At 37.2% G+C, this 16,185-nt stretch overlaps 1 protein-coding gene across 6 annotated transcripts in view; it reads right to left on the bottom strand.

Annotated features, from left to right (window-relative positions):
- Positions 1–16,185, bottom strand: part of col28a2b (collagen, type XXVIII, alpha 2b) — a 104,871-nt gene that overhangs the window by 5,177 nt on the left and 83,509 nt on the right. For all 6 annotated transcript variants that reach the window (XM_087256436.1, XM_087256434.1, XM_087256435.1 and 3 more), the window contains 21 exons: positions 15,192–15,260; positions 15,030–15,098; positions 14,144–14,212; positions 13,594–13,662; positions 12,913–12,981; positions 12,769–12,837; positions 12,613–12,681; positions 9,594–9,665; positions 8,503–8,571; positions 7,995–8,066; positions 7,841–7,909; positions 6,457–6,525; positions 6,293–6,361; positions 5,756–5,824; positions 5,603–5,671; positions 4,814–4,882; positions 3,688–3,756; positions 3,534–3,614; positions 2,721–2,756; positions 2,592–2,628; positions 1,560–2,117 (listed from right to left, as the gene is read on the bottom strand). In XM_087256436.1, the coding sequence (XP_087112562.1) occupies positions 1,560–2,117; positions 2,592–2,628; positions 2,721–2,756; positions 3,534–3,614; positions 3,688–3,756; positions 4,814–4,882; positions 5,603–5,671; positions 5,756–5,824; positions 6,293–6,361; positions 6,457–6,525; positions 7,841–7,909; positions 7,995–8,066; positions 8,503–8,571; positions 9,594–9,665; positions 12,613–12,681; positions 12,769–12,837; positions 12,913–12,981; positions 13,594–13,662; positions 14,144–14,212; positions 15,030–15,098; positions 15,192–15,260 (1,891 nt within the window). The remainder of the gene's footprint in view (positions 1–1,559; positions 2,118–2,591; positions 2,629–2,720; positions 2,757–3,533; positions 3,615–3,687; positions 3,757–4,813; positions 4,883–5,602; positions 5,672–5,755; positions 5,825–6,292; positions 6,362–6,456; positions 6,526–7,840; positions 7,910–7,994; positions 8,067–8,502; positions 8,572–9,593; positions 9,666–12,612; positions 12,682–12,768; positions 12,838–12,912; positions 12,982–13,593; positions 13,663–14,143; positions 14,213–15,029; positions 15,099–15,191; positions 15,261–16,185) is intronic.

Here is a 16,185-nt window from a genome sequence, read left to right as displayed (position 1 = left end):
ATAGTTGACAGTTCATTTCGCTGTGGTGATCTCTGAAATAAAGACTAAGCTGAAGGAAAATGATTGAATGAACATAATAGTTTTAATAAGTAATTTCTAATGACTAATTTATTTTGTGTTTACCATGAGGAAACCATTTACCATACCATGCTTTGTTGCAAAATACTAGTATTCAGCTTTAAGTGTAATTTAAAGGCTTAACTAGGTTAGTTAGGCAATTCAATAGACAACAAATTCTCAAGAGGAATGATAATATTGACCATAAAGGCATAGTTCAACCAAAAATGAAAATTTTCTCACTATTTACTCTGCCTCAACTGGTTCCAAACCTATATGAGTTTCTTTATTCTGTTGAACACAAAATATTATATTGAACAACACTTATATACACTTATATTGAAGAAAGCTAAAAACCTGTAACCACTGACTTACATATTAGGAAAAACAAATACTATAGAAGTCAATGGTTACAGGTTTCCAGCTTTCTTCAGTGTATTTTATTGTGTGTTCAGCAGGGGAAAGAAAGTCAAACAGGCTTGGAAAAAGTGAAGGAAATTTTTAGTTTTGGGTAAACTATCCCTTAAAAAGACACTTAATATTTTTCTTATTAAACCAAGCAAAGAGACTTTATCTAAAAGAAGAAAATATCATAAGAAATACAATAATGTCATCCCAGGCTTCTTCTGAAAATGTACTGCTATATACATTTCTAGAGAGCACCAAATACGTCCCAGGAGCTACATTTTTTTGCAGATTTTGTTTTCGTGAATCCCACAGAGACCGCTGTGTGCACTTTTTCAGATTTCTTTCATGAGTGCCATTCATGCCTGCTGTTATCACATAAATCCACCAGAGGCCGCTGTCGACTGACTGATCGATCGACTGACCCACCCTCCTCCTTCCCTAAACCCAACCAATAGTGTTTTCAAAAGCACCGATTGACCCGCTCACCCACTTCCCTAAACCCAACCAACAGTTTTAAAAAGTTTAAAAAGTTTAAATCCAGAAAAAGAAAAGCCCTAGCCCTTTCGTTTTAAAGGTGATATGCAGCCATACGTAGCTCTGGCTAAATAATTTGCGATTTCCAAAAATGTATATAGGGCTAAGTTCTCAGAATGAGCCCGTGTTGCAACATGTTCTTGCTCTGTTAAACATTGGGACTTTTTTTAAAACATTGGGATATTTGAAAAATAAAAACAAAAGGGCTAATAATTTAGCCTTCAACTCTGTGTACTTTACTATCATCAGATAATTGTTTTTTTATACTGTAGATGTACAATATTATTCGCCCCCTTGTGAATTTCTTTATCCAAATATTTCCCAAATGATGTTTAACAGAGCAAGGAATTTTTCACAGTATTTCCTAAAATATTTTTTCTTCTGGAGAAAGTCTTTTTTGGTTTATTTCAGCTAGAATAAGAGCAGATCTAAATTTTTTTAAAGCATTTTAAGGTCAATATTATTAGCCCGCTTAAGCAATATTTTTTTTGATCGTCTACAGAACAAACCATCATTATACAATGACTTGCCTAATTAAAATGTGCATCTGTATTCAGTACCTGGCAATGTGTTGAAGTCTTTAATGTAGTACATATGTTCACTGTCAGGATGCGACGCAATAAGACTGAGCTCCTGGAGAAACTCGTTCTGTGTAGGATTACTGATGTTCATAATTCCCAGAGCGTACATCTCGATGTTGGCAGCGTGCGCCTCTCTGACAGCGATCTCCAGCTTCACAGGCTCCCGTTTATCCGTCTGTCCATCTGTGATGACGATGGCCACCTTCTTCACCCCTGTCCTGGCGCTGTAAAAGGCTTCATGAGTGGCATTGTGGATGGCAGAGCCGGTGTAGGTGCCCTCGCCGATGTAGTGAACTCTGCGGATGGCTTCTTTAATGTCTTGTTTGGTTGTATAGCGAGCCAGGTTGAATTCAAGCTGGACTTCCAGGCTGTATAAAACCAGGCCGACACGAGTGGCATTACGCCCTATGGTGAGTCTGTCGACCAGCGCCGCCACAAAGTCCTTGATGATCTCGAAGTTTTCAGGCCCGATGCTCTCAGAGCTGTCAACCACAAACACAAGCTCCATAGGACGCTCTTTACATTTGACTCCACAGCCTGCAACACACAGTACATGAATGTACAACCATTGGTGATTAGGGTAAAATACAATAAAGGCACTTTATTATGAAATACTGTAGTAATTTATAGTAAACACTATAGTGTTTTGAACCATAGTATAGTACAATACTTGATTTAATCTGTTGTGGTGAATCTACAGTTGCTATGGTGAAACAACAACTATGATAATATAAACAAATCACCCAATACTGTAGATTACTTCAACTATGGGGGTATATTATACTACAATACACCACAGTTTACTGTAGTAAAAACTCAATTAAATACTATGTACCAGTGTGTACATATACTGTAGTTACATACTACTTACACATCTAGTTACCATGTAAGTTCACAGGTATAAGCAACAATATGAAGTGGGACCTACATTTTTACCATTTATACAATATTTTTGATCAAATAAATGCAAAAAAACATAATACAAATATATTTGTATTCAACAGCACATACCACAAATCTCTCTGATCATTCTGATTATCTCGTCCCTCTAAAAACAACAACAACAAAAATATTTATATTTAATTCACTGAAATGTGCATAGTAGAGTGTGAATGTGGTAATATGATGTAAAAGTCATACCGTCAGCCCAGATTCTCCTTTGATTCCTGGTCTACCCTGAAAAACAATGATATTATAATGAAAATAGGTAATAAAACATGCTGCAGAGAACACTCTTACAGTGGAAAATAATGCTTAAATGGCTTAGTTTCCCAATTTAGTAAACTATCTTACTGTACTACTACTTAGATAGAATCCTAAATGAAAACAGAAATGATTATGGTCAATTTAATAATTAAAATTTGCTTTAAATAGGCAGCAATTCTGTCGGTGTAATGCATAATGCATAGAAGAAAGTATATTTTGGCTTGATTTTATCTACAGGGAACTGATTGAGGGCGGCACGATGGCTCAGTGGCTAGCACTGTGGCCTCACAGCAAGAAGGTCGCTGGTTCGAGTCTCGGCTGGGCCAGTTGGCATTTCTGTGTGGAGTTTGCATGTTCTCCCCGTGTTGGCGTGGGTTTCCTCTGGATGCTCCTGGTTCCCCCAACAATCCAAACAAATGTGCTATAGGTGAATTGAATAAACTAAATTGGCTTAAGTGTATGAGTGTGTGTGTATGCAAAAGTGAATGGGTTTTTCTCAGTACTGGACAGCGGATGGAAGGGCATCCGCTGCGAAAAACATATGCTGGAATAGCCGGTTCATCTCACTGTTCTCGCACGACATCTAATAAATAAGGGACTAAGCCAAAGGAAAATGAATGCATGAATTCTGCCCTTGCAAAAGTAAACACCAATCAGGGAAGATTAAGAGGTTAAATAGAAATAGAAAAGAGGCTACCGATAAATATTTTGTAATGAACTCTTTAATATGAAGGTTTGTTTACTAACTGCTTGTCCAGAAACACCAGGATCTCCCATATCACCTTTAACCCCTTTCACCCCTCTCTCACCCTGAGCTCCACGATCCCCCTGAAAAACAAACGATGTTAAACTGTATAGATATTCAAATATATAACACAGATTACATAACAAAACCTGAGACCTTTGACCCCGGCATTCCTTCTCCAGGAAATCCTCTTGGCCCGGTCACTCCCTGTGAGCCCTGATCACCCTTAAAAAATACATCAGATATTTGGTTTAAAAAAAAAAGATAGATACATGTGTGGATTGTTACTATATATTTTAAGACAACATTATCAGCCCTTCTGTGAAATCTCTTTCAACTCTTGCTGTGTTAAACAAAATATTTAATAACTCATTTCTTATTGCTAATTTCTATGCCATTATGACAGTACATAATATTTCACTAGTTATTTTGCAAGATACTAGAAAGTGCAATTTAAAGGGTAACTAGGTTAATTAGGCATGTTAGGTTAGGCAAATCATTGGAGAACAGTGGTTTATTTAAGAGGGCAAAAAATATATATTTTTCATTTATTTTATTTTATTTTATTTAAATTTTACTTTACTTTACTTTATTTTATTTTATAAATTTTTATTTTATTTTATTCTTTTAAAATTTTTTTACTTTATTTTATTTATAAATTTTTTTTTACTTTTTTAAATTTTATTAAATTTTATTATTTTTTATTTTATTTTATTTTATTATTTTTTATTTTTTTTTACTTTTTAATTTTTTTATTTCTTAATATTTTTTTTACTTTATTTTATTTTATACATTTTTATTTTTATTTATTTTATTATTATTTTTTCATCATTTTTTTACTTTATTTTATTTTTTAATTTATTTATTTATTATTTTTTATTTATTTAATTTGATTTTATTTCATAATTTATTTATATTTATTTATTATTATTATTTTTTTATTATTATTATTTTTTTTATTTTTTACTTTATTTTATTTATTTATTTAATTTTTTAATTTAATTTAATTTAATTTAATTTAATTTAATTTAATTTAATTTAATTTAATTTAATTTTATTTATTTATTTTTTTTTTAATTTATTTTATTATTATTTTTTTTTATTTTATTTATCCCAGCCCAGCTAAAAGAAACAAGACTTTCCCCAGAACCAAAATATTAAAGAAAGGTGTTGCTGTGAAAATTATTCTTGCTCTGTTAATCAGCACATGGGAGATATCTGAAAAAGAATTTAAATGGCTGATAATTTTGTCTTCAAATGTACATGTATGTCAGTGTCTCACCTTTGAACCCTGTATACCTTGTCCTGGTTGTCCAGTAGGTCCAGAAGGTCCTGGTCTTCCCACAGTGCCCTGTGTGTTCAGAGACAGGTTATTCAGCCCAAATCACAATGGGAAACACACACATTCAGAGTCATTCATGCTGAGATAAAAGTAGCACTCGAACATCTGGAATGACGTTAAGGGTACTGGATTACTTCATTCAGATTCTGTGACAATATGAAACAGACTTGGAACAGATTTATGTGTGTGTGCTGAATATATGATCGTGAGTGCAATAATATGATAAATGTGCTGTTAAGATGATGTAGTAAAAGATGAAGCCTTTGAGTAATGGCATACAGTATATTGGAAGGAAAGTTCATTTAGGGAGACAGAATGCACATACAGTCTTACAGGAAAGCCCAGATAATAGTGTGATTTGGCATTTAAAGTGATTATATGGGTAAAAATGTCAGAATGAATATTGCATTAGCAGACATTAAGGAAAAATGACTGAATTACTTTTTCAACTATATGAAATGCAGTTTTAAAGATGTTTTATACAATTATAAGTAAGCTACTGTTTGTTTTTATGCATTTGTATTGAGCATTGAATGTCATATATTTATCCAATTGCACAAAAATAATTTCAATTGCACCATATTTTGCTTCCATTAATTACTTTTACCCTCTTATTTCGAAAACTGACTGCAGAACGGGAGATTATCAGATGCAAGAATGTGCTAAATTAAGCCTGAATAAGATTGACACATGCTACATCAAGATGAAATTATTATTAAAATGACCTACAGGTGGTCCTTGCAGTCCTTCCCCTGGAGGTCCAGGTGGGCCTGGTAAACCTCTGAAGCCAACATCACCCTGAGACACAATCAAAATGAAACACACCCTATATATTGATGATTTTCATTCCTAATATAGGATGAGCTATAATAATCATGCTACCTTTGGTCCTGGTATTCCTACGCCTCCTTGACCTGGTTCACCTGGAAGACCTGGAGGACCAGGAAGGCCCTGTAAAACAAGACGGAAAACTAACGACAAACACACAACAACAGCAAATGATGGCCTCATGCTGCATCATTAAAGGGAAAGTTCACCCAAAAATGAAAATTTACTCACTATTTGTGTCCCCACTCTTACATAAACAGCAGATTTAAATGCTTTGAATCCATTTAACTAAAATTCAAGCACTTTCAAATACTTTCAAGAAGTGTGGGAAAGCCGACCGGCCCTCATGTGGTTCCAAACCTTTATGATTTTCTTTTTTCCACTGAAACCAACAGCAGATATCTTGAATAATGTCGGATACTGATATCGCTATCCATAATTAGACAAAATCCTGACCTACTGTATCCTTTTTGTGGAGGGTCAGTAAATGAGAGAATGTTCATTTTTGGATGAACCATCTCTTTAAGACTTTTTCACAACATCATGAACATGGGATAGATTTCAATAGGTGCTTGAGAATGTTTTACGTACTGTAGGACCAGGATATCCATCCCCTTTCAGACCAGTCAGACCAGGAAGACCAGGGTCACCGCGATCCCCCTGAGAAACAAAGCACATTCATGTTTGAGGAATTCTGACAACAAATGAAGAACATGGATTTAATTTACATAACCATTGTTGAAAATTAATTTAACCTTGGGTCCAGTAAGTCCATATCCAGGATCACCTACTGGACCAGATGGACCTGGTGGGCCTACGTCACCCTGTAATAGATTTCCTTTGTGTTATGATGCAAATACCAAAAACTTGTTTATTGCATTAGAAAAGCTGGTCACACTTTATTTTGATGGTCTGTTTGTTGAATTGAAGATACATTGCATCTACACGCCAACTAATTCTCATTAGATTATAAGCAGACTGTTAGGTTGAGATTAGGGTTAGTGTAAGGTACATGTACTTGCAAAGTTTCTTATCGTCAGTTAACCAGTTAAACTCTGCTGCTATTTGGGGATCACCGCCTGGATTTTGCCTACCCAAATTTAAAAGCTTCCCAAATCCACATGCAGAAGTGTAAATGCAAAAATGTGGTCTCATTTTAATGAAAACCCTTTGAATTTTCATAAAAAAAACTATTGAAAGTGTTTCAAATAACTGTATATGTTGTCTGTGTTATAATAAACGCCTAAAAAAAGAGGCGCTTTTTGTATATATTTTTGTTTATGAACTCAAATTTGAAAGTGTACCTTTTAGGTTCTGTGTGGTCTAGCGTGCTGTAATTAATTTAGGTGGTTTCTGCACATGTCTGTAATTATATGAAAAAAGGAAAATGTCTCCACCATAATCTATGCAAAAGTTATTGTATTCCAACTGATGAGAGGTGCTGTACAAGCCACAGGGAGCGATCATTGTTTTATATTTCACTATTCTTTTGTTTAATCAAACATAATTCACTGTGTTTGGACCACATCAGACATATAAAAGGATTACTTATGCACATCACCTCAAAAACAGAGGAGAATGGCCCTGAAGCGCACAGCATAAGGTAAGAGATGACAGCTGTCTGTGCTATCTGGGGCTGCTCAGTGATCATGAATGTATTGTTTTCACTTCTGCGCCATGGAAACACTGCGATTCATTCGGCAACTGTTTGATATGTGAATATAATTCAGTAAAAAGAATGCTAGAAGCACATGAACACTGGCAAGAGCTTTCATTTGAGCTATAACTTGTACATGTGTCATGAAAAATTTGAAAATGAACCAATGTAAAATACCCAGCACGGGTATCCAAAATACTGTGTATTTAAGTGTAAATTAATTTTGTACAGTAGGATAAAAACCAAAGTGATGCATATGTGCATGGAATATAGGTTTTACACTTTTAAACGAAACCCCTTACGGGTGTCTGGTGCAATGCTAGCCCTTTAAATCTTAAAGCGACAGTTGATGACATCACTGACCCGTTACCGGGTCCGCAGAGTTTAAATGTCTGTTGAACAGCATCAACAGATAATAAGCAGACAGTCTACAAATTCTCAAATGCACCATCAAAATAAAGTGTTAACCAAAAAGTTCTTACTTTTGGTCCTGATATTGCACGTCCCGGTGGCCCAGGTAATCCTTGTCGCCCAGGGGTGCCAGGTTCTCCCTACAAAAACACCTCACATATTTATTATATAATGTCTAGGAACCAAAAAGACAAAAGATTTTTGATTAACTCATGAACTCCTCACCTTTGACCCCGAGGGTCCAGCTATTCCTGGTGGACCTGCTAATCCACGGATTCCCCTCTGACCCTGATCACCCTAAAAATTCACATAAATATTCACATTAAAATGAGAGTTCACACTTTTTGTCATAATTTACTCATCCATTTCTTGCAAGATTTTTTCTTCTGTTGTACACAAATGAAGATGTAATGAAAATTCTGGAAAAACTGTCATTGACTTTCATAGTATTTTTTGTTCCTACTATGGATGTCAATAGCTGATTTTCCCCCAACATTCTTCAGTATAGCTTTCTTTGTATTCAACAGAAGAATGAGACTCTTACAAGTTTAGAACCACTTGAGTCTGAGTAAATGTGGGAACACTAACATTAATAACACATTCATTCATATTCAAGAAATACGTAGCTTCACAGTTAAAGATTCCACGGAAAATCTTTTCCAGAAAGCTATAATTTAATGGACTCTTAAAAGTGATTTGAGAAAAATAAATGTGTAAAGCGTAGAGGAGTTACTTTTTCCCCCTGGATGCCCACTCCTGCTGCTCCTTCAGCACCTCTTAAGCCAGTGGCTCCTGGTTCTCCCTGAAATGCATACAGAATTGGATGTGTTTGGCCTTTTCAAAGATGCTGATGTAGATTAAAAAAAGTTATATTATTTAAAGGGGTTCTATTATACCCTTTATAATCTTATCTCAGGTGTCTCCAAAATGCCTCAGTGTTCATTTATATTACCATGCTGAAAATACCCCTGAAACATTTCTTTAAATGCAAATGAGCTGCTGCGTCCCCCCTCTCTTTCCAGAAATGAGCGGTGCTTAATTATAATTAGCGAATACTTAATTCTGATTAGTCAATCCCAACATTTCCCAACAAGGAAAGTATCTTCTAAATAAAAAACAAGGCTCATTTTGGGTACTACAAATCCCTTTGTTGGTGAATAGATTTATATACGCTTATTTGTCACTGTTTGGCACTATTGGACTGTTGTGAATGAATGATTATAATTGGTAGGGTTAGTGTAGGCTGCATCCAGCCATGTTTTTTTCTGCAAGCTTTACCTTTAGAGGGTTTTCATTCATTCATTCATTTTCTTGTTAGCTTAGTCCCTTTATTAATCCGGGATTGCCACAGCAGACTGAACCGCCAACTTATCCAGCAAGTTTTTACGCAACGGATGCCCTTCCAGCTGCAACCCATCTCTGGGAAACATCCACACACACATTCTCACACACACTCATACACTACGGACAATTTAGCCTACCCAATTCACCTGTACCGCATGTCTTTGGACTCTGGGGGAAACCGGAGCACCCGGAGGAAACCCACACGAATGCACTGAGAACATGCAAACTCCACACAGAAACACCAACTGAGCTGAGGCTCGACCAGCGACCCAGCAACCTTCTTGCTGTGAGGCGACAGCACTACCTACTGCGGCACTGCTTCGCCGCTTTAGAGGGATTTATTATTGTATAACGATTCCACCTCAGAATCAGATCAATGTTTTAAGACCAAGGTCTAACTGTTTACTTTTGTAACAAGAATTTAAGACAGTAAAAATCATAATAGGACCACTTTAAGAATGATTACGGTCGAACTGGTACCTTTTGTCCAGGAGCTCCGTCCTCCCCTGGTAAACCTGGTAATCCTGACAGTCCTGGAGCTCCAGGTTCCCCCTGCACATGTTTAAAATAGCACAAATCATCAAATCAACTGAACACAGAACATATAATGGGACTTGGCCAACACAATTTAGACCCTGAATGCTGCATGCAGACGTGACAGTGAACATTCTGAATAAAAGTTGTGCTTGTTTTATGCTTTCTAGCCTTTTATATCTGGACATTGATAGTCATCCTCAACTAATAAAGATCAAGGTGATCGAGATGTGTGGTCAGCTGTGTTAATAGCAAGTGTGTCTAATTTTGCTCATGTTGAATTGTTAAAACAGAGAATATTTTATTCCAAAAACCTATTTCTACAGTATGAACTACTCAAACCAAAAACTACCATGATCAAGGTTTATGGACTCGAAATTGATTCAAATTAAAATTTTCCTATGCATATTCTACAATTTGAATGAAATTAAAGCTCTTCTTTTTCTGTAAGGACCTGTATATATGAGTAATGCACAAGCACAATACCTATAAATATAAAGATTAGGGGTGTCAAAATTAATTGTTTCTTCGGTGCACCACGCTGCAGACGCAAATAATTCTGTATCGATTCAGTAATAATCATAACCGGTTATTATGTACTGATGAGGTGAGCGCAGGTATTTACAACACTCAGGAGCAAACTCAGGGCCGGCCCAAGGCATAGGCAGTATTGGAAAATGCTAAGGGCGCTGTACATACAGGGGGGCGCCAGAAATGAGCGCGGTTAAGTTGGTTTTGTTTTCGATATTCCTGATATATTCAACCCGGGCTCATTGTGGGAATGTAGTCCCGCGGACGTTTCTGGAGACTGCGGAATATGTCCCGGCGGGTACGTATGGCTGCAGTTTTTGTTTTTGCGAATCCGCGAGAGGCCGCTGTTGTGCGCTTTTTCGCATCTCAGACGCCTCTCGCGAGTGCGGTTCGCGCCCGCGCTGTTCTCGAGTGAATCGCCAGAGGCCGCTGTCCGATTGACCGGATGATTGACTGCGCGACCGGCCAATCGGCTGACCCGCCCTCCTCCTTCCCTGAACCCAACCAATGTTACCGATCGTCCTGCACGCCCGCTCGCTTCCCTAAACCCGAGCAACAGTTTACAAAAGCCGCCCAAAAAAAGAAAAGCCCTGATTTTTTTTTCTACCGTGTTTTCGGATTTCACCGCGTCCTCACCCTGTTACGAAACTCGTTCACATAATTTTTGGGATTCTGTTTTTGTCTTACCTGATTGCTGGAACCGCTCTTCTCCGGACTCGAAACAGATCGCCGTGGTCGACTCCTCTCTGCATCTCAAGCCTGCCGACGTACACGGTGAGCTGACTGGACAAACGGGTTGCAGCGGGGAAGCCCTCCACAAGGAGGTAAGCGGTCGGCCGGCCGGCAAGTGCGAAAGGGAACAGCGTGACACCGCCCTGCAGCGTTTGCTTGAAAAAAATTAACACGGCCGTACGTACCTCCCGGGACCTATTCCGCTGTCTCCAGAAACGTCCGCGGGACAACGTTTTCAGAATGAGCTTGGGTTGGACATATTCAGTGATAGATGGCAATAACTCAAAAACCTCTTACCCTAAAAAGATCTAAAGTGTGTTTCCTACAAAAAGACAAAGCTGGTTATGTTTCACAGCTGTCTGTTTCTTTTTTTCGCTCGACATTACGACCACTGCTCCGTTTAATATGCGTTTAGCCGAGAGAGCTCGCGCCGAGCAGCGCTCTCAGTAAAGGTCTGAAAAGTGCTTTATCTTTACTAACAAATAGCATGGACAAATAACTAACTCATATCGATTTGATTATTTTTATTTTATACTTTTGCTTTTTGCATTACCCCTTTGTAATCAGCAGGGGCCCTCAGTGTGCTATGTTTCTAATGCATCTGACCAGTGAATCCAGCTTGTGTAATGGTGTAATCTTATTAAACAGCGACTTTAGAGATCATAGTCTGTGTTTTTTTCCCAGAATTTTAAGAGGTGGCAACATAAAGACGCCTAAAGTAGCACTGGATACCTGAGGTTTTTATTTTTATATTGCACTTTACCAGCTTGGCTTGTGAAACTTCCATGTACTTCCATTTAATCATTATGTCCCATGGTATAGTGAACAGCTCCCAAAAGTTATTATCTTTAAATAATTGTTCGAATAGAGGACTTAACATCAAGCAGAGCTTCTACATAATGTCATCTGTAGCTATAAATGGTGAGAACTGTATATTTTACCATATATTATATTGTATATTTTACGGTATATTTCAATGGATTCTGACAAGCTGTCAGCGTTTTAGCTTGGAAAAGAATCATTCTGAAAGTGATCTAAAGATATTAGTTCGCTATATTTGTATAGACATTGTTATGATTATCAGCGATCTAGCAGTTGCAGATCGCTAACGGACTACAAATTCCCCATTATCGAACTACAAGATCCAGTCATGCATCACACACACACTCCTGTTCGGGATCACGATTGATTACATTCACACAGCTGGGAGCTGCTCAAAGACTGATTAGATAGATTAAAAGCAGCACAGAGACACACACACACACACATTGCTGAGTCTTGTTTATCTGTAAACATTACGACCCGTTCTCCTTGCCTTGTCCTGTCGTGTACCAATCATTGTTTATTTGTTTGTTTACGTTGCCTGCTGCATGCCTGTATTGACCGCCTGTTATTCGACCACACCTCTGGATTCCCTGTGTCCGTCTGTTTGCCCCTGTGTTGACTGTTGCTTGACTGTCCATTTTGTTTAATAAACCTGCGTTTGGATCCACACCTCCTTGTCAGTGTCCATCACGTTACAGATATAGCTGTGGTCTGAACTCTGCTGTTGTTTAAGATTCTGAATGATTGTAGAGCTCCATCGTTACCACTATATTTATAGTTATCATGCCTGATGTGAACGGCCCTCAAGAGTAAGATTGCGAAATTATAAAGATAATACAGTCAGTAATGTTTTCAGAATAAAGTGAAGAAGACTTACTTTAGCTCCTGGTTCCCCGGCTCCTCTCTCTCCTGGTGCACCACTCTCACCTGGTAAACCTTGATCACCCTTCAAGCACATACAGACATCCTTAAATGAAATTTGCCGAAGTCTAATATGAGTCATTTAAATACCGTTAATGATAAAAACTCTTGCCTTTGGTCCTGGGTAGCCCTCGCCTGGTGGTCCTCTGCTTCCAGGGGGTCCACGCGGTCCTTCTATACCCTAAAAATCGAATAAATGCATTAGTATACATGAATGTACTATACAGTTTACATAATTCTCAAGTTTTTTTCATACTTTCTCTCCTTGTACCCCTATTCCAATTGGCCCAACTGGTCCTGGAAGCCCAGGAGAACCAAAGTCCCCCTGTTAAAATAGCAAAAACCCAAATAAACACACTGTCAAGCAAATTTGTCAGATGATGCACAACCTTATATAAATGATTTGGAATGTGTTATGGATACAATATTCATATATGTTGGCCACAGGCTGAGAACTGACAGCACTGCATGCTGGGACATGCTCCTTCAAACATCCACAGAGAAGAGTTTAATAAAGCAAATATGGAAATAAGTTACACCGCAAACCACAGAGTTAAAGGGTTAGTTCACTCAAAACTGAAAATTCTGTCATCATTTACTCACCTTTTACTTGTTTCAAACCTTCATGAGTTATTTTGAAAAATGTTGGAAACGTGGAAGCATTGACTTCCATTTGTTTTTCCTACTATGAAGGTCAGTGGTTACATTGCTCTTCAAAATATCTGCGTTTGTGTTCAACAGTAGAAAGAAACTCAGAAAGGTCTGAAACCACTTGATGGTGAGCAGATAGTGACTCATATTTCATTTTAGGGTGAACTATCCCTTTAAGAACAAAAATGTGGATTAATTCTTCTGAAAGAAAACAGCATCAGAGTTGCAAAGAAGAAAAAAAATGCATAAGATAATAACTCAAAGCTTATTGGATCTCGGTGCTTACTTTGTCTCCTTTAATGGCAGTACCTGCTGGTCCTCGGGGTCCCCTTGGCCCCTCCAGACCCCTCTCTCCCTGTAAAAGACAAACATTTAAACTAAGAAATTCATTAAAAGCACTGCCATTCCTATTTTTTATTTTTGCTGTAGCTGATATTTGCAGGTCACAATTAATCTGAGATAGGAGCTCATTTAGATGTCAATATATATATATATATCAGCGATTATTTACAGCCAATGAGAGAGCTGCATCTACTAGTGTGGGTATCAGCAGGCTAACAGGAGGTTGGCAGGAGCGCCAGTGTTTGTTTGACGTGTCATCTGAGCAATATCACAACCGGGTCAAAACTAAAAAAGGTGATGAGAAATTGCTAATTCCATTAAAGAGCCAGGCAAGCACTCAGAAATATAAACTTGGAGGTCACAAGGTTCAGACATTTCAAAGGCTCCCTGATAAAAACCATGCGCTCAAGACACAACGTGGATAAAACACATAATAAACCTCTTGATAGCCTTGATAGGTCTCACGATAACAATGATAAACATGATGTGTATACCTTTGGTCCTGGAAAACCCTCTCCTGGAGGGCCCTTTTCTCCTGGCGAACCTTGTGGCCCCTGTGGCCCCTTTAGAGTAAACATTATTGTAGAGATTAGGACTGCTTCAATATATTCAATTCCAATTGTAATCAATAGTATATGCAGGACGGTGTGTATGTTTCAGAATCAGCTTCATTGGAAATACATGCCTCAGCCTCTGCAAAATGTGAAATTAGTTACTTAGGGTACATTTCAACGCACGTTTCAGATTACAAATCCACTAGAGGGTGCTGTGTACATTTTTGTGAATCTCGAAATTACATTAGTTATGGTAGATTTTGCTGTAAAATTCAGATAAACGTCCTTTTTGTACACGTCCAAGAGAAGGTGGAGCTTGTTGTACAGATCAGCAGCAAACCTCTGACCGAAACCCTTCCTTAAACCCAACCAATAGTGTTTTCAATAGCACACATACATGAAAAGTGCACTACGACCACATAGTTTTACGATTATTTTACATTGCTCTTTTGTGAAAGTATGCTTCACAGGACTCCCTCAAGCACAAGAACAAGCCCATACAAAGTGAGCTACGATCAAACTGACCACACCATAGATAGGTGACGTAAACGTATTCAAATCACAAACCCTGTTAAGTTGATTTGTGGTGTTTATTTGGTGTTGTGCAATGAACTGCATGAAAATAATCCTTTTTTCATCGATAATATGTGCCTGTAAATATCATTAGTGTGAAAAGGAACAAAAGTTGATGGTGTCATACGATTAATTTTACCTAGAAACTGCAGTCAAATGTATGTTGAAGTACATTTTTGCAGTTCCACTAAAGTATAGGCTGAAGCACATATTTCTAATGAGCCTGTGTTGATTCATTTTATTTGCTGTTCACCGGTAAACCTGGCTCCCCAAGCCCAGGAAGCCCAGGAGGACCCATTCTTCCCTGAAATCCCACATCACCCTAAAAGTAAATAATAAAATCACATGTGTTATGATCACCAACACTACTCAAATAGGCTCATAATACCAGAAGATTTTAAGTATATAAGCCAACCTTTGGTCCTTGAAGTCCAATGCCAGTCTCTCCTTGTATCCCTGGGGGTCCGGGAAATCCTCTCTCACCCTGAAGACGCAGAAATATGTCAAACATTGATAATCAGTTGAAATGTAAACACAAGATTAGACCACCAATCAAACCACAACAATACATTTATACTCATGCTGTGTTTTCAAAATGAGCTCAAACCTCGTGCAATCACAAAATAAATCAGAGTAACTGCTATTTTGGCTGAAAGCTTGATGACTCGCATTGCTGCCCTATTATGCAACATATACAAGGTAACTGGTAAAAAAAATAGAAAGAACTTTGGTAATAACTAAGCAAATATTTCTTAAGCACAAAACCTTTTTCTAGCTATAAATGACTTAAAAAAAAAAAAAAAACTGAACCAAAAACCCCAACTAATTAAAATGATCCGATCAGAGTCTCCAGATAACAACTCACTGATTCAAACTGTCTGTTCAGAATGGCTCTCCAGTGAATGATTCACTGATTTTACAAGCTGATCTGAATATAAAAACTAAACAATGTTAAAATAACGTAAATCAATGCTCATGAATTTCCACTGCGGTAGCACATAATAAATATAAAACTGGTAAAAGTCTTTTTTAAACTGTATGTTTATATTTGTCATTACACATTTACACTTATATTTTACACTTACACTTTTATTTACACTATTTTGTTATATACTAAAACTGGGCTATATGATGTGTTATTTTCACTAGTTTGTATACTGGAATAATCATGAATTTTCAATATGGTTATCAAGTTATGATAAATAAGCCAATTAACTACTAAATAAACATTCATTGTGATCTACTTTTTAATTATAATACTTTTAGAGCCCTTAAAATCTAAATTTAAAGTGCAATTGTATTTAAAATGAAAAAGGAGGACCTTATACTAACTGGAGAATTATTTACTCGAGTACCTGTACGTTTACATAAGCACCTGATTTGTGAATTTTGTCCACCACAAACACTGA

Source organism: Danio rerio, chromosome 6 (assembly GCF_052040795.2).
Source record: "Danio rerio strain M-AB ecotype USA chromosome 6, GRCz13ab, whole genome shotgun sequence".
Taxonomy (NCBI): Eukaryota; Metazoa; Chordata; class Actinopteri; order Cypriniformes; family Danionidae; genus Danio; species Danio rerio.
Note: the sequence above shows the minus strand (reverse complement) of the source record. Positions and strands in the feature narration are given on the sequence as shown.